General features: G+C 39.4%; 1 protein-coding gene and 1 long non-coding RNA gene across 2 annotated transcripts; one reads left to right on the top strand and one right to left on the bottom strand.

Annotated features, from left to right (window-relative positions):
- Positions 1-4925: 4925 nt before the first annotated feature.
- LOC138891104 (uncharacterized) lies at positions 4926-6178 on the bottom strand. The gene is made up of 2 exons (XR_011407419.1): positions 6044-6178; positions 4926-5175 (listed from the first exon to the last, which is right to left on the bottom strand). It is a non-coding gene; the product is annotated as an uncharacterized lncRNA (long non-coding RNA).
- A 5660-nt stretch (positions 6179-11838) lies between these two features.
- Positions 11839-12945, top strand: LOC138869200 (uncharacterized). The gene is made up of 2 exons (XM_070146800.1): positions 11839-12325; positions 12425-12945. Exons 1-2 carry the CDS (start codon positions 11839-11841, stop codon positions 12943-12945), a joined length of 1008 nt encoding a protein of 335 aa, XP_070002901.1.
- Positions 12946-19226: the final 6281 nt, after the last annotated feature.

A 19226-nucleotide genomic window follows, 5' to 3' on the forward strand; every position in this document is an offset into this window, starting at 1 on the left:
TACAATGAACAACTTCCAAAGACCCGGTAGTACAAGTCATAAGCTCTACTGAGTTTCAATACAACTCCTAAACAAACCGTATGGAAATAAGTACAACAATATGAATATAAATTAGGAAGGTGACTCCGAAGCCTGCGAACGCAGCAGCAGGACTACCTTAAGTCTCCTCGGCAAGAATCCGCACAACTACTAGCGAGCAATACTTGGATCTGCACAAAAAATGTGCAGAAGTATAGTATGAGCACACCAAGGCGGTACCCAGTAAGTATCAAGGCTAACCTCGGTGGGGTAGTGACGAGGAACAGTCAAGACACCTACTGGTCAAATGTAGTGAACAAGATATGATAACAAAATACCACGATAAAGATAACGAGGTAATATTAACAGCGAAATGAAATCGAAATACAAATAGTGAGAGCAATAAAGGAGAACGCGGGTAGTAACGAACGATAACCAAGTAAATCAGGTAACCGAGTAAATCAGGTAACTAGTGAATCAACACTGACATAATAGGAACAAAGACAAGTAAGAACGTATTTAATTGAAGAAGAAAATGCCCACACAGTCAATCACATCATGTCTAGTACACAATCCCGACCATCTCAATTTTCGGTTTTTCATATCATAATCTTAACTTTCGAGTCTTCCGCACACATGGCACCTTGTTCCCCCATCTCTTCCATTTCCCTTTTGTCAACAGATTCCACACACTACACAATATATAATGTCCGTACAATGCACTCAATATGTCCAAGAAGTCTTATTTGCCTAATATAAGTAAAATTTCAATTTCTAAACTAATTGAGAAAGCTAGCGAGAAAAGATGAAATTTGTTTCTGTTGAAATCATTTGAGTAAAGAAAATACCTCTTTTTAATTTTAAAAATACAACATTGAATGAATTGTTCTCTTTTTGCATAAGATTTAATAATTTAAAACTTAGTAGAAATTCCTTTTTAAGTAAAAATACGACTGTAACAATTATTGAAGTTTAAAGTACTGGAGTATATATATATACATAAATACGATGAGGTATGGAACATTGTAGGTTCTAACAAAAGGGATCACAGCAATAAGGGAATTTAGACAGTTTAACACTTGAATTGATAACAATAAATAAACACAGCAGCAGGAAATGCACGGCACCACCCTTCGTGCTTTTACTCTCGTTCTCACCATAAGAGTTAATATTCACTTTTATTCTTTCTTGTTGCAGCGTGAAACCCGATCCCAATCATATAGTATTATTTCGGCGTGCAACCCGCTCAAAATCATATAATATTGTGGCGGCGTGCAACCCGATCCATTTAATATTATTGCGGCTTGCAACCCAATCCATATAATATTGTTGCGGCGTGCAACCCGATCCATATAATATTGTTATGGCGTGCAACCCGATCCATATAATATTGTTGCGGCGTGCAACCCGATCCATATAATATTGTTGCGGTGTGCAACCCAATCCATATAACATTCAAATCAACACCAATCACGAAAGAATCCTGATAAGGAAATAATAAGGAAACAACAATATCTCGGCAAGGGAGTCAACAACAAGAATAAACATGTCCCGGCAAGGGAACCAACAGTAAGAATTATGTACGTCCCGGCAAGGGAATCAGCTTTAACCAAACTTGTACCAATAATTAACTTCACAATGAAACCTCAACTACACAACAAGACATAATAAGCACATGATAACTACACCGGCAAGCTCAACAATTGAACATGTAACCTATTTGCACGATGTCATAGAGGAACTCACAATCAAGAAGTATCAAAACAATAAGGAAGGCAATCACTTTAATTAAGGGTCAATGCAACACGTAAGAATTCAAGGAAAGCTAACAACATCATATGGAGAATATAGAGACAATTTAGGCAATTATTAAACTCTATCATAACGGAATACTCTCCACATTTTGATCATAAGGACCTAAGAACTCTAGAGCATATTTTCCACAAATAAATCCGAGCACACACTCGTCACCTCGCATACACGGACTACAATTAGCACAGAAGACTCAATTCCTAAGGGAAAGTCCCCCACACAAGGTTAGGCAAGATACTTACCTCAAACACGATAACTCGATACTCTAAAATGGAATTCTTGGGCGAAAAGACCTCCGGACAACTCAAATCCAACTATAACAACTCCAAAACACACATAAATCGAATAAGGAACTATTCCGAATAATAACATTTCAATCTTTACAAAAATATAAAAATCGACCCAAAAGTCGACCCCCGGTCCCGCACCTCGGAACCTGTCAAATTTTACAAAAATCCGATCATCCATTCCAAAATGAGTTCAACCATACAAAATTTACTAAATTTCGATACCATTTGGCCCCTCAAATCACGATTTTTCATTTTAGGAATTTTCTTCAATAACCAACATTTTACTCAACCCAAATCACAAATTAAATGATAGAAATGAAGAAAAATTCATGGAATATAATCTATTCTAGGTGAAGAATACTTACCCAATCTTTTTGCTTGAAAAACCCATAAAGAATCGCCCAAAACCGAGCTCTAGAACTCCAAAAATGGTGAAAATGGTGTAGCCCTCGATCTGGAAATTATATTCTGTCCGCCCAGATTTTGAGCATCGCGAACGCGGATGAAATATCGCGTTCGCGAGGAAGAAGAAGTGAAGGTGCCCAGGTTACTCATCGCGAACGCGATAATGCGTCCGCGAACGCGAAGAAGGGAAATTTGATGGCCCAAGGACTGCTCTTCGCGAACGCGAAGAGTGGAACGACATAACTACGCGAACTCGAGAGGGGAACACGAACGCGATGTAGGGAGAGACATAGCTTCGTGAACGCGGGGCTCTAAACGAGAACGCGAAGAAGGATTTCAAGTGGTCAGCAACAAAGCTTCGTGAACGCGAAAGGCTATTCGCGAACGTGAAAGAGGATACCAGAAGCAGAAAATAGCAGTTCAAAAACAAGGTAAAATGACCCGTAGCCCACCCGAAACGCATCCAAGGCCCTTGGGACCCCGTCCAAACACACAAACAAGTCATATAACCTAACACGGACTCGCTCGAGGTGTCAAATCACATCAAACAATGTTGAAACATCGAATCACACCAAGAATCAACTTACCCTACGGACCTCCAAATCCGAATCCGGACACGCGCCTAAGTCCGAAATCACCATACGAAGTTGTAGAGATCATTCGCGACCCATTCCAGGGCCGTTTACCCAAAAGTCCAATTCCGGTCAGATTTTCATTGTTTAAACTTCCAAAACTAGGTTCCTTCTTCCAATTCAATTCTGATTCATCTAGAAACCGAATCCAACCATGCACACAAGTCGATATACCTAATGTTAAGCTGCTCGAGACCTCAAACTACCGAATCAGGCGCAATTGCTCGAAATGACCAGTAGGGTCATTACAAAACCAAAACCGACGATTCTTATAAGTCATAATATATCATATGGAGCTACTCATGCCCGAAAACTACCGAGCAACATATAATTTCTCAGAACGACCGGTCGGATCGTTACACCTATCATGAAAGATATCCTCAAGTGGTGGGTTTAAATGCAATTTTAATACTAAGATAACAACAATATTACTAGAAGCATTATAAAAAAATATACACAATACTTTTGAGTAAAATTGTAAAATGTCATAGCTTAGGAAATAATAGTACTTATAAAAATTGCAACATGGCTATGATATTCATCATATTTAAAATCAATAATATATTTTTGCATTACAAGATTCTTATATATCTATCCACTGGCATGAAATTATCAAATAAATTATTTTCATTAACAACATGACAAATATTAGAAGTAAAAAAAATTCTACAAGGAATGTTGTTAAAAAAAAATAATGTATGCATTTCTGATATTTTCATGAATTTTAAAGATATTAGATATGCAGTACTTTTAGGAATATCTTTAAATAAAGGTTTTTAAATTCTTTGAATATACATAACAAGATATGATGAAGAAGCAAAAGAAAATGTTAGACAACCTAAAGCATTCATCTATATAACTCCTCATGATCCTTTATATTATCATATTTCATAAGTCCTCTAGTAGTTGGGTTTAGGGTTGTTTGACTTTCATCTAAATCAAAATCCAATATATAGGGTGTCTCTCTTTTATGTATCTACTAAGTGCACTCGTCCCCCCTCCCCCCCCCCCAACTGCTCTCTCCAGTTGTATGTTTGAAATCATCTACACAAATATTTAATCCTATCCGTATTCTCTATTTTTACAAAAATATTCTAAACCCTAATTCTCCTCCTCCGATTACTAGTAACCGGGGCCACATGTGGCCTTCTAGGGCCACAGGCAAACTTTAAAATATTGGTCTCCTAGGGTTCGAAAATAAACTAAAAAGATTAAGAACCCATTCTTTGCCGCTTTTTTGGTTGGAGATACATTTATATATACAAACTAGTCAAATTGTTAAGAGAAGATAAATTTTAAATATGAACTTATAGTAAATTTGATCGACATATAATAGATAAAAAAGTTTGCACATTCGTACAAATAAGTATATTTACTCCATCGAACTCCACAACTATATGTGTCACCAATTCTCAAATTTATTTGATTCAAATTCTTAAAGTTAAAAAATAATTATTGTAATAGGTTGAGGATCATGCACTTCACTACTCGTTTATTATCAATGCAAGTTTATATAAATGGAAAATGAATCAGATATTGAATAGCTTACAAGTATTAATTAGTGTAGAACAACAATAACTTACAATTAGGAATGCTACTAAACAGCCCAGATATAGGACTATGATGTCAACTGAATTATCATAGGAGTCGCATTTTGCTATATAGAATTTGGCAGACTTGTTTTTCTTAGCTGACGTAAAACTCTAGCAACCTCAAAAGTAGAACCTCAGTCTAATTGAATTGCTAAATGGCAACAACCAGAAGACCATTGTAGTCAGAAAAAGAAAAGCTAGTATTAAATTACTAAAGCATATTTATGGGATAACAACAATATTTTCTATTTGAAAATGCACTTATTGACAATAAAAAGCAAAAACTGGAAAAGAAATTAAAGAAGACTAACTAACTCCAGCTCTCACGAAAAAAATAAGGCGATGGCAAATTTAGCAAGTTGCTGGAAACTAGCACCACAGATAAACAATCCCCACAAAAGTGCATCGCTTCAAAAGAGAATACAACTGAAAAGTGTAAAAGAAGCATAATCAGAATAATATTTAGTTGCAGCAAATGAATCAAAAACGACTCACAGAGAATAGTAAACCCCAACTAATGGGAAAAAAAGAAAGCAGCAATCTCACGTTTGATTCTTTTTATACGTCGTCACTTTTGGGTTTTTCAACACACCTTAAACCTTATACTCCAACTCTATGATATGCTTAATTTAGCCCTTTTATTGAACCCCCTTTTTCTTTTACAATCGGTGTTTGCATTCTTTAATAACTACTTTTACGGAGATGGTTAACCGAGTCGTTAAACTGACTTCGAAATAAATTGGATAACTTAGATATTTACAGGTACAAAATTGACAATTTATTTGGGTTAATCCTGTTAGGAGACAAAAAAAATTGTATCTAAACCATAACTTCAGAAATAGTTAATGTAATAACAATTTTGCAAAATTTAAACAAAATCACCTTGGTTTCTTTTTTAAGTTTAAATATAATTATGGACAAATACCTAATATTCTGAGATATTTTTCATCTCCAGGAGACCAATTGGTACAACTTTTCATTTCCATCTACTCCTTTTTATTTTTTCTCTCTATGCATTTGATAGCACAAATAGAGGAGTGGAAGGCCGTAAAACTTTTGTATCTCAGAACCCAACATCTTATTTTCAAAAAACTCCAACTGAATCATTGTTACAAAAATCGTCCAAGTGTAAGAATGTAATTTACATATATCTGTTAAAATTTAAATGAATATTACAAAAATGGGCAACAAATATCAAATTGATGCAAATTTGATTGTTAAAATTTTGCTAAAATCACGTAAGAAATTCGAGAAGAAAACCTAAGAATCTTTAAAACAGAGACATAAGATTTACCTTGCGCTCTAGAATCCTCATTGGAGGCTACTCCCTAATCCTCCATGGAGAAGAGTGATATTGTCCATATTCCGGCGGTAATGAGTAATCCCCGTTCTTTAGGAGTGTTAATGTTAAACGACCCCTAAAGGTTGACGTTTAGAGTTAATAAAAGGAAGAGACGCATTCGTTAAGAATATTAAAAGTGGCGTTTGTATTCTTTTTTTTTTTTTTTTGGAAAAGAAACTGGAAAATAGAGGAAAAAGATAAATGAGATCTCTAGTTAGTGAGGCATGCCACATCACCGGCTGATGGCCCTAAATTATATTTATATATAGTTATAATTTCACATGAAAAAGTAGCTAAACATTGATATATAAGTTTCAGAACTGTAGCATATATTAAAATTGCAATCACAAAAGTTGCTATTTATGAATTTTTCCTTGTTATCATGCATATATAACTACTTGGGATTGGTTATGCATTTGTACATCTATTTTGGGCATAACAATTAACAAAGGAAATATAAAAGAGATGGGCCTTCAAATTTAGGCAAACGTAACACGTGACTTTGAAAGAATGGACATTTTAATTGGATCGGGTAACCAAAAGTAGAATACCATGGAAGATAAAAATTTGGGAAATTTTCTTTATCATCCCTTCTTCCACCTTTATGTACTTGTTCGATGTTAAGTAAGGATTACTATGACCAAAGCTTTGGTCTAATCGTAAAAGCAGACGCATGATGTATGGTTGACTTATATTAGTATTATTTGTAAAAGTGTATCAAATAAAGTAGAATGTTATGAAAGGGCAAAAATACAATGAATGAAACAACTGTTCCCATATATTCAGCTACTAGAGAGTGGATGTCCGTGCTTGAGCACGGGCCCAATATTCGCAGGAACTCGTGTTACATAGACTGTATGAGATCGATTAAAAGCTTACAAGGTGGATAGTTATATTTGATATAGAGCTTTAAGATGAGTACCACAAAAGGTAACTCTAGTCTATGAAAATGAATATAGACATAGATACATATCATTTCTCTTTTTCTAGTTAAGAAATAACATTATATCCATCAGAAAAGTTAATGAACATTCAGATACTTTCACATTCCACTATGAATTGCATCACTTGACAAAAAAGTTATTAAAAGTTTTAGACCTATAAATTATGTCTTAACACTAAAAAGAGATACCACAGGACATATCAATTCCCCCAATAAGAAAGAGCTCATAATCACTGCTGGTGAACATCTCTCCTCGCGCACCTACTCTTACTAAAAGTCTAGTCTCTCTCCGGTTACTAACTAACTTACAACATAGTCCGGAAGAGAGATATTCACAAAACCCGATTTCTTTTATACAGTCAAACAGAAAACTTCCAATGAAAACTACCATCAAGTCAGTTTTAACCATGAACATAAAGCCATGCTCTTTCTAGCTGCATCCTTGATCTCTCTGTCTGGATGAGTCTAATACAAAAAAAATGATTACAAAGAAGTCACATTATATGGAGAGTACTATAGTTATTAAGGAGCGACAATAAAAGAAAGTCTCAGTCGGCAAAATTAGTGAAAAGCCAAAATATATCATGAGCTGCAAATGTGCATAAGAGGTTTGAATATGTAAAATCGCAACGCTTCAGGTGAGAAAAAACTACTATTTATATTCATTGAAACTACAATTTTGCATCCATCTCATAATATTTCCTTGTGACATCTCCCTGATGTATATAGGTACATACATTGTAATGACTCTTTAACACATTCTATATCTAGTACGTAAAAGAGGACTTCACCTCTGACAGCCATTAGAAATCTTTCCAATGTGAATCCACCTAACAATGTTGTAACAACGAAGCAAGACCAAGTGAACTTCAAGATCCAAAATAGGTAAGTGACACAAAATGTATATATGAAATCCTAAAATGCTTTAAACTGAGAATGTAAATGCAGGATGGAGAAAGAGAGAAAAGGGGAACCGAAAACCATATCAAGTCATTTTAATATTAAAAAGAAAAACTTTACAAAAGCTAAAATTGTTAAGTAGAGAAAGAACAGTTTGGACTATGATAGCTTAGGTTAGAAAGTAAAGCTACAAATTTTAAAGAACGACAATAGAACTGCCGATTTGATCTGCATATGGAAATATATAGGGAAGTTAAATTCTGTCATTTTTTCTTTTTGGAGAATATACTCCAAAAGAGGGTCACAACTTGATAAAGAGCAACTACAAAGCTGCAACACCTCGATGCAGAAAGCTAAGAAAAGAAAAGAGGCTAATTTTTCATCTCATAAAATAAAGATAAAATATGGGAATGAACAAAAATGCAGTACCTGTATACCAAAAAATTTAAAATTAAGAAAATGCCCATATATTCATATCATAAATTATATCAAAACCAAACAGGTAAAACCTTGAAAATGATCACCTTAATCTTTGTTGTAGACTGTAATTCCTCAAAAGCTAGCTTATTCTTTACTGTTATTGACACAGTATAGCTCTTATTATAAATAATCGAACAGATCTTGTCAATCATAAGGATTACTAATTCAAACATAGATCTTGCCGTCCCGGGCATATGGGGACCATCGAAGAAGTGCCTCAATGCGCCGCAACCACTGCTTTGACTCCTTTTAAGCAATTATGAACTTCATGGAACTTTATGTAACGATCCGGCCGGTCGTTTCATGAGTTACCGCTCTGTTTTCCCTATTTCTGCTTCTTTATGTGTTGTTCAGCTTCATTTCATCGTGTCGTGTTGGTTGGTTCGGGTTCGGAATAGTTTTGGAGTGATATGAGACACTTAGTCTCTTAAGTTGACCATTTAGTTGAAAAATTCAACCGGAAGTTGACTTGTGGGTAAATGATCTCCGAATTTAATTTTTATAGTTCAGATAGCTTCGTTAGATGATTTCGGACTTAGGAGCGGGATCGGAATGTATTTTGAAAGTCCGTGGTAGATTTAGGCTTGAATCGGCGAAATTGAAATTTGGCGCTTTCCAGTTGATAGTGGAAATTTTCATATCGGGGTAGGAATAAAATTATGGAAATTGGAGTAGGTCTGTAGTGTCATTTGTGACGTGTGTGCAAAATTTCAGGTCATTCGGAGTTGATTTGATAGGTTTAGGCGTCGTTTGTCGAATTTGAAAGTTTCTAAGTGCTTAGGCTTGAATCCGAGGTTGATTTGGTGTTTTAATATTGTTTTGAGTGATTCTAAGGCTCGACTAAGTTTGAATGATGTTATGGGATGTGTTGGCATGGTTGGTTGAGGTTCCGAGGGCCTCGGGTGAGTTTCGGGAGGTTATCAGACCAAGTCCGTGGTTTTGAGAGTTGCAGATTTTTCTTCTGTTCTGTTGCAGAGGTTCCTTCTTCGCGATCGCATGAGGAGGCTCGCGATCGCGTAGAGCATTTGTGGAGGCAGTCAAATTTGTTCTTCGCGTTCGCGCATTAAGGGTTGCGATCGCGATGGTTGATCTGGTGAAGTATTGCGAACACATGGGTTAGGTTACGTTCGCGTAAGGTTAAGTGGACCAAAGCTGGGGCCACACATTTGTTCATCGCCAACGAGGTCAGTGGTCCGCGATCACGTAGGAGTGAGGGAAAGAGCATCGCGTTCGCATGGAGCGGGACGCGTTCGCGTAGAGTTATTTCAAGAGCCAACAAAGTTGTTCTTCGCGATCGCGAGAGTCCTTCCGCGTTCGTGATTAAGGAAAAATACCTGGGCAGAATGTTTAAATAGAGGTCTTCGCGATTTTTAGCCTATTTCTCACCATTGTTGAGCGGTTTTGAAGCTTTTTGAGAGGGATTGAAGAGGGATACGAAGGGAAACACTTGGAGATTCGACGCAAGTTGAGGCAGATTCGAGAGGCAAGGACGTCGCGGAGTAGTATTTCATCCGGTTTGAGGTAAGTAACTCATGTAAATCTAGACTTGATAAATGAAGTGATACACGTTCTAGGTGACGGGCATGTGGGCGTGCAATCATAGGGATTGTGAATTGGTCCGTCCCGTGGCGACTGTATATTTGCATATTTTGATATACTGTATATGATATCCATGTGTTTTAAAAATGAATTTGTTAACTTGGGTTGAATGCCATGTTTATGGCCTTCGTGCCAAACTGTTTAGACCCTAAAGGGTATTTTACTACTTTCCTCACACTGTTTGATTTAAAGCATATCCTTAGTCATGATTATACCTATTTATTATTGATTCAGTTTCATTACTCTACTTTCAAATATACAAAAACTGTTTTGGGCTGAGTTCCCTGATTTTACTAAAATGCCCGAGTAGCTGTGAGGGTAATAACTGAGAGAGGTCGAGGACCTGATGGTGAGGACTATATTTTTATTTATAGATCGGGCTGCGCGCCGCAGCGATATAGCGCTTGGACTGTAGGAGCCCCTCCGAAGTCTGTACACCCCTAGTGAGCGTATTCGACTATATATTATGGATTGGGTTGCACACCGTAGTAATTATTATTATTATTATTATTATTATTATTATTATTATTATTATTATTATTATTATTATTATTATTATTATTATTATTATTATTATTATTATTATTATTATTATTATTATTATTATTATTATTATTATTATTATTATTATTATTATTATTATTATTGACTAAAAGGATTTCCCGAGGGGCTATACTTATGAGTGATACTTTGCCCGAGGTGATTGTTTGTGAGATTTCCTGTTTTCACTCTTATTTTCACTAAGCCTCTATTGAAAAACGTTGAATATATACTTTAAAGGATTTTCATTGAAACTGGGGTTTTACGAGACATTCGGTTATTGAACTGTAGATTTTGACTTTGATATTTCTGCTGAAATTCTTGATAAAGTATGTATATGATTTTAAATGCTCGTCACTGCACTTAGACTTTATTTACTTTAGTTACTTACTGAGTTGGCGTACTCACGTTACTCCCTGCACCTTGTGTGCAGATCCAGGTGCACGAGCATCAGAGTGAGAGTTTTCAGCACCTTTAGAGTTTTATCTGGAGATTGCAAGGTAGTTGCACGACGTTCGCAGCCATGTCTTTCTCCTTCCTATCTTTGTACTTTATATTTCAGGCTTATTTTGTATTAAGCAGACAGTATTGAGTTGTACTTAGTGGCTCATGACTAGGTACACCAGATTTGGGCTGTGTAGATGTATTTTCGTACTTGTTTCCGCGTATTTCTTTTGATATTCTAAAATGAAAGAATTGAGACTTAATCTATTTAGAAAAAAATAAATTTTACAAAAGATCTTCTACATAGTTCGTATTGTTTCGGCTGGCCTAGTATTGTGATAGGCGCCATCACGACCGGGGTATTTGGGGTCGTGACAAGTTGGCATCAGAACCTAGGTTATATAGGTCTCACGGGTCATGAGCCAGTTTAGTAGAGTCTCACAGATCGATATGGAGACGTCTGTACTTATCCTCGGGAGGCTGCAGAATATTTAGGAAAAACTTCAAATTCTTGAATTCCTGTCGTGCGAATCTGTTGATTCTGGTACTAAAGTTCTGTTATTCTATTCTCACACAGATGGTGATGACACGTGCTATCGGTCAGGATGGACGACCACCAGTACCACCAGTTGGGGCCGCTAGAGGCCGAGGTCACGGTCGAAGCCATGGTAGGGGCAGGGGTGTAGCCTGTATAGCAGCTAGGGCAACACTTGTAGATCCACCAGCCACCCCAGTTCATGATCAGGTCCCAGTTGCAGACGCTTCAGTAGGACCAGCTCAGGCACCGGCTATGCCTATTGTGATTCGAGGCCTTCAGGAGGCCCTAGCCTAGATTCTATCAATGTGCACTGGCCTGGCTCAGGCGGTGTCAATTACTACGGCCGCAACTACATCTCAGGCCGGGGGAGGTACTCAGACTCCCGCTGCTCGCACACCTGAGCAGGTTGTGCAGGGACTTCAGACACCGGGGGCACCTCCAGCCCAGCCTGTTGCACCAGTCCAGGATTATATGGTACTAGTTATGCTTGACGACAAGCAGCATCGATTGGAGAGGTTTGGTAGACTTCAGCCTCCGACTTTCAGTCGTACAGAGGGCGAGGATGCCCAGGGTTTCTTGGACAAGTGTTGGAGGATTCTTCGTACAACGGGTATTCTGGAGACCAGCGGGGTAGCATTTACTGCTTTTCAATTTTCTGGAGCTGCCTTAACTTGGTGGGAGTCTTATGAGAGGCGTAGGACTGTTGATGCAGTGCCCCTTACCTGGCAGCAGTTCTCTATTCACTTTTTGGAGAAGTATGTGCCACAGTCTCGTAGAGAAGAGTTGCATAGTTAGTTCAAGCAGTTGCGTTAGGGTGTTTTGATTGTGATTCAGTATGAGATGAGGTTCTCGGAGTTATCTCGCTATTCTATTTGTTTGGTTCCTACAGATAGAGAGAAGATCAGGAGGTTCGTTAATGTCCTCACATATCAGCTTCGGATTCTCATGACCAGGGAGAGGGTGTCAAGTGCTACTTTTGAGAAGGTTGATGACATTGCTCGCGAGATTGAGTTAGTTCGCTGCCAGAAGCGAGATGAGAGGGAGGCCAAGAGGCCTCGGGGATCTGGTAGTTTTGGTGGTGTTCCTTCGAGAGGTCAGTTTCAGCACCGTAGAGGTTGTTCATTCAGACATGCTCAGTCAACTCTCCCAGTTCATCGTGGGGCATCATCGGGCCATGGTTCTCACAACTCACATCAGGGCCATTCATCACTCAGTGCCCTACCAGCCCAGAGTTCATCTCGTGCTCCATCAGTTCAGGGCTCTTCTATGCCAGGTCCTTCTACTGGTCATTCCAGTGCTAGGGGTTCCTTTCAGTCCCTGTTCCCTGCACCTGGGAGTTGTTACAAGTGGGGAGAGTTTGGACATATGAGGAGACAATGTCCTCATCTTCTTGAGGGTCCGTCTCAGTAGAGGAGTCAGCCCTCGACTTCAACTCCAGTTACTTCACCACCTACTCAGGCAGCTAGGGTGGGGTCAGTCAGCTAGGGGTCGCCCCAAAGAAGGAGGTCAATTAGGTAGTGATCAGGTTCGTTTCTATGCACTCCCAGCTAGACCAGATGTTATTGCTTCAGATGTCGTGATGACAGGTATTGTCTTAGTTTGCCATAGAGATGCATCTGTGTTATTTGATCCTGGTTCCACTTTTTCATGTGTCATCATATTTTGCTTGTTATTTGGATACGCCCCGTGAGTCTCTTATTTCATCTGTTCATGTATCTACTCCGGTGGGCGATACTATTGTTGTGGATCGTGTATATTGGTTGTGTGTGGTGACTATTGGGGGTCTGGAGACTCGAGTGGACCTTTTGTTACTTTGTATGGTAGACTTTGATGTGATATTAGGCATGGATTGGCTATCTCTATGTCGTGCTATATTGGACTGTCATGCTAAGACAATGACGTTGGCTATGTCGGGTGTGCCACGGATTGAGTGGCAAGGTTTGATTGATTTTGTCCCCAGTAGGGTTATTTCATTCTTGAAGGCCCAACGGATGGCTGGGAAAGGTTGTCTTTCATACTTAGCCTTTGTGAGGATGTCAGTGCAGAGAATCCTAGTATCGATTCTGTTCCAGTAGTGAGGGATTTTCCCAATGTGTTTCCTGCAGACCTGCCGGGCATGCCACCGGATAGGGATATTGACTTTGGTACTGATTTGATACCGGGTACTCAGCCTATTTCTATTCCACTATATCATATGGCACCAGAGGAGTTGAAGGAGCAGCTTTAGGAACTCCTTGATAAAGGGTTTATTCGGCCTAGTGTGTCGCCTTGGGGTGCGCCTGTTCTATTTGTGAAGAAGAAGGATGGCATGATGAGAATGCGCATTGATTACAGGTAGTTGAACAAAGTTACAATCAAGAACAAGTATCCTTTGCCTCGTATTGATGATTTATTTGACCAACTTCAGGGAGCGAGAGTGTTCTCCAAGATTGACCTCCGGACATGGTACCACCAGTTGAAGATCAGGAACTCGGATATTCTTAAGGCAGCTTTCAGAACCGGATATGGTCATATGAGTTCCTTGTGATGTCTTTTGGGATGACTAATGCCCTAACAACGTTCATGCATTTGATGAACATCGTGTTTTGGCCTTAACTTGACTCCTTCGTTATTATGTTCATTGATGATATTCTGGTATACTCGCGTAGTCAGGAGGAGCATGCGAAGCATTTGAGAGTTGTGTTGCAGAGATTGAGGGAGGAGAAGCTTTATGCAAAGTTCTCCAAGTGTGAGTTTTGGCTCAGTTCAGTGGCTTTCTTGGGGCACATGGTGTCCAGTGAGGATATTCAGGTTGATCCAAAGAAGATAGATGCGGTTTAGAGTTGACCCAGACCGTCCTTAGCCATAGAGATTCGTAACTTTCTTGGTTTGGCAAGCTATTACTGCCAGTTCGTTCAGGGATTTTCATATATTGCATCACCCTTGACCAAATTGACTCAAAAGGGTGCTCCATTTAGGTGGTCAGATGAGTGTGAGGCGAGCTTTCAGAAGCTCAAGACTGTATTGGCCACAGCTCCAGTATTAGTTTTGCCATCAGCTTCAGGTTCATATACCGTATATTGTGATGCTTTGAGAGTTGGGATTGGGTGTATGTTGATGTAGGAGGGTAGAGTGATTTCTTATGTTTCTCGTCAGTTGAAGCCCCATGAGAAGAACTACCCTGTTCATGATTTGGAGTTGGCTGCCATTCTTCGCGCATTGAAGATTTGGAGGAATTATTTGTATGGTGTGTCTTGTGAGGTATTTTCTGATCATCATAGCCTCCAGCACTTGTTTAAACAGAAGGATCTCAATTTGAGGCAACAGAGGTGGTTGGAGCTGCTAAAAGACTATGATATCGCTATCTTGTACCATCCGGGAAAGGCCAATTTAGTTGCCGATGCCTTGAGTAGGAAGGCAGTGAGTATGGGCAGTTTGGCATATATTCCTGTTGGGGAGAGACCTCTTGCAGTTGATGTTCAGGCCTTGGCCAATCAGTTTGTGAGGTTGGTTATTTCGGAGCCCAATTGGGTCTTAGCTTGTATGGTTTCTCGATCCTCATTTGCTTATCCTTAAGGACAGAGTTCAACACAACAATGCCAGAGATGTGACTATTGGTGATGATGGGGTATTGAGGATACATGGCCGGATATGTGTGCCCAATGTAGATGGGCTTCGGGAGTTGATTCTAGAGGAGGCTCATCGCTCCCGGTATTCCATCCATCCGGGTGCCGCAAAGATGTATCAGGATTTGAGACATCATTATTGGTGGAGAAGAATGAAGAAGGATATTGTAGGATTTGTAGCTCGGTGTCTTAATTGTCAGCAGGTGAAATATGAGCATCAGAGACCGGGTGGCTTGCTTCAATAGATAGATATTCCATAATGGAAGTGGGAGTGGATCACCATGGACTTTGTAGTTGGACTCCCACGAACTTTGAAGAAGTTCGATGCTATTTGGGTGATTGTGGATTGGCTGACCAAGTCTGCACACTTCATCCCTGTGTGTACTACCTGTTCTTTAGAGCGATTTGCAGAGATTTATATCCGAGAGATTGTTCGCTTGCATGGTGTCTTAGTTTCCATCATTTCAGATAGAGGTACTTAGTTTACTTCATAGTTTTGGAGGGCCGTGCAGTGGGAGTTGGGTACTCAGGTTGAGTTGAGCACAACTTTTCACCCTCGGACGTACGGATAGTCCGAGCGCACTATTCAGATATTGGAGGACATGTTGTGCGCTTGTGTCATTGATTTTGGAGGGTCATGGAATAAGTTTCTACCGTTCGCGGAGTTTGCATATAATAATAGTTATCAGTCGAGTATTCAGATGGCTCCATATGAGGCTTTATATGGGAGACAATGTAGACCTCTAGTTGGTTTGTTTGAATTGGGTGAGGCTAGACTTTTGGGTACAGACTTGGTGCAGGATGATTTGGACAAGGTGAATGTAATTCAGGAGCGGCTTCGTATAGCGCAGTCAAGACAGAAGAGTTATGCTGACAGGAAGGTCCGTGATGTGCTTACATGGTTGGGGAGAAAGTTCAACTGAAGGTTTCACCCATGAAGGGAGTTATGAGATTTGGGAAGAAGGTAAATTAATTCCTCGGTTCATTGGTCCTTTTGAGGTGCTTCTGAGGATTAGATAGGTGGCATATGAGCTTGCTTTTTCACCCAACTTTTCGAGTGTGCATCTGCTATTTGATGTTTGTATGCTCCGGAAGTATATTGGCGATCTGTCACATGTATTGGATTTCAGCACGGTTCAGTTGGATGGTGAATTGACCTATGATGTGGAGCCAGTAGTTATTTTGGAGCGGCAGGTTTACAAGTTGAGATCGAAAGATATAGCTTCAGTGAAAGTGTAGTGGAGAGGTCGGCCCGTAGAAGAGGCAACCTAGGTTACCGAGCCGGAGATGCGGAGTAGACATCCTCACCTATTCGAGGCTTCAGGTATGTTTCTTGACTCGTTCGAGGACGAACATTTGTTTAAGAGGGGGATGATGTAACGACCCGGCCGATCGTTTCATGAGGTACCTCTCCATTTCCCCCATTTTTGCTTTTTTATATGTTGTTCAGCTTCATTTTATCGTGTTGTGCTGGTTGGTTTGGGTTGGGAGTAGTTTTGGAGTGATATGAGACACTTAGTCTCTCAAGTTGTCCAATTAGTTGGAAAAGTCAACCAGAAGTTGACTTGTAGGTAAACGATCTTGGAATTTGGTTTTTATGGTTCATATAGCTTCATTAGATGATCTGGGACTTAGGAGCATTATCGGAATGTATTTTGGAGGTCTGTGCTAGATTTAGGCTTGAATTATTGGAATTTTGGCGTTTTACGGTTGATAGTGGAAATCTTGATATTGGGGTCGGAATAGAATTTTGGAAATTGGAGTAGGTCCTCCATGTCATTTGTGACGTGTGTGAAAAATCTCAGGTCATTCAGAGTTGATTTGATAAGTTTTGGCGTCGTTTGTGGAATTTGAAAGTTTCTAAGTTTTTAGGCTTGAATTCGAGGTTGATTTAGTGTTTTAATATTGTTTTGAGTGATTTGAAGGCTCGACTAAGTTTGAATGATGTTATGGGATGTGTTGGCATGGTTGGTTGAGGTCCCGAGCGCCTCAGGTGAGTTTTGGGAGGTTATCGGACCAAGTCCATGGTTTTGAGAGTTGCAGATTTTTCTTCTGTTCTGTTGTAGAGGTTCCTTATTCGCGATCGCGTGAGGAGGCTTGCGATCGCGTAGAGCATTTGTGGAGGCAGTCAAGTTTGTTCTTCGCGTTCACGCATTAAGGGTTGCGATCGTGATGGTTGATCTGGTGAACCATCGCGAATGCGTGGGTTAGGTCGCGTTCGCGTAAAGTTAAGTGGACCAAAGCTGTGGCCACACGTTTGTTCATCATGAACGCGGTCAGTGGTCCGCGATCATATAGGAGTGAGGGGCAGAGCATCGCGTTCGCATGGAGCGGGATGAGTTCGCGTAGAGTTATTTCAGAAGCCAGCAAAGTTGTTCTTCGCGATCGCGAGGGTCTTTCCGCGATCGCGATTAAGGAAAATTACCTGGGCAGAATGTTTAAATAGAGATCTTCGTGATGTTTAACATATTTCTCACCATTGTTGAGCGGTTTTGAAGCTTTTTGAGAGGAATTGAAGAGGGATTCGAAGGAAACACTTGGAGATTCGACGTAAGTTGAGGCCGAGTCGAGAGGCAAAGGCATCGCGGAGTGGTATTTCATTCGGTTTAAGGTAAGTAACTCCTGTAAATCTAGACCTGAGGGTATGAAACCGCGGAATTTCTTACTATTTTGATAAATGAGGTAACGCATATGCTAGGTGACGGGTGTGTGGGGGTACACCCGTAGGGATTGTGAGTTGGTCCGTCCCGTGGCAACTGTGTAGTTGCATATTTTGTTATACTGTATATGATATCCATGTGATTTAGAAATGAATCTGTTAACTTGGGTTGAATGCCATGTTCCTTTGTGCCGAACTGTTTAGACCCTTAAGGGTATTTTACTACTTTTCTCACACTATTTGATTTGAAAGCATATCCTCAGTCATGATTATACCTGTTTATTATTAATTCAGTTTTATTACTTTACTTTCAAATATACGAAAACTGTTTTGGGCTGAGTTCCCTGATTTCACTAAAATGCTTGAGTGACTGTGAGGTTAATGACTGAGAGAGAGGTCGATGACCTGATGATGAGGATTATATTTATATTTATGATTCGGGCTACACGCCACAGCGATATATATATATATATATATATATATATATATATATATATATATATATATATCGGGTTGCACGCCGCAGCGATATGTTGGATCCGGCTGCGCGCTGCAGCGATATAGCGCTTGGGTTGTAAGAGCCCCTATGGAGTCTGTATACCCTTAGGGAGCGTAGTCGACTATATATTATGGCTCGGGCTGCACGCTGCAACAGTTATTATTATTATTATTATTATGAGATATCTATTGAGTGGGAATGCTGAGTTTGAGTACTGATTGACGAGAGTTGAGTGATGAGTGACTGAGAGGCTTGCGCGAGGGGCTATACTAATGAGTGATACTTTGCCCGAGGGGCTTGTTTGTGAGATTTCTTGTTTTCACTCTTCTTTTTCACTGAGCCTCTATTGAAAAACGTTGAATAAATGATTTAAAGGATTTTCATTGAAACTGGGGTCTTACGAGACATTCAGTTATTGAACTGTAGATTTTGACTTTGATATTTCTGCTGAAATTCTTGATAAAATATGTATATGATTTTAAATGCTCGTCACTGCACTCAAACTTTTTTTACTTTAATTACTCACTGAGTTGGCGTACTCACATTACTCCCTGCACCTTGTGTGTAGATCTAGGTGCTTGAGCATCAGAGTGAGAGTTTTCAGCACCTTCAGAGTTTCCCTGCTTTTCTCCTTCCTATCCTAGTACTTTATATTTCAGGCTTATTTTGTATTAAGAAGACAGTGTTGAGTTGTACTTAGTGGCTCATGACAAGCGACACCAGATTCGGTCGTGTTGATGTATTTTCGTACTTGTTTCCGCCTATTTCTTTTGATATTCTAAAATGAAAGAATTGAGACTTAATCTTTTTAGAAAAAAAATAAATTTTACCAAAGATATTCTATATGATTCGTGTTGTTTCGTTGACCTAGTATTGTGATAGGCGCCATCACGGTCGGGGTATTTGGGGTCGTGATACTTTATCAATT

The sequence above is a fragment of the Nicotiana sylvestris genome, chromosome 5, assembly GCF_000393655.2.
Source record: "Nicotiana sylvestris chromosome 5, ASM39365v2, whole genome shotgun sequence".
Lineage (NCBI taxonomy): Eukaryota > Viridiplantae > Streptophyta > Magnoliopsida > Solanales > Solanaceae > Nicotiana > Nicotiana sylvestris.

Coding starts and splice junctions, on each gene's coding strand:
- LOC138869200 (XM_070146800.1), top strand. CDS start 11,839: ATGTGCACTGGCCTGGCTCAGGCGGTGTCAATTACTACGGCCGCAACT. Junction 12,326..12,424: donor TCGTAGAGAAGAGTTGCATA/GTTAGTTCAAGC, acceptor TGGTTCCTACAG/ATAGAGAGAAGATCAGGAGG.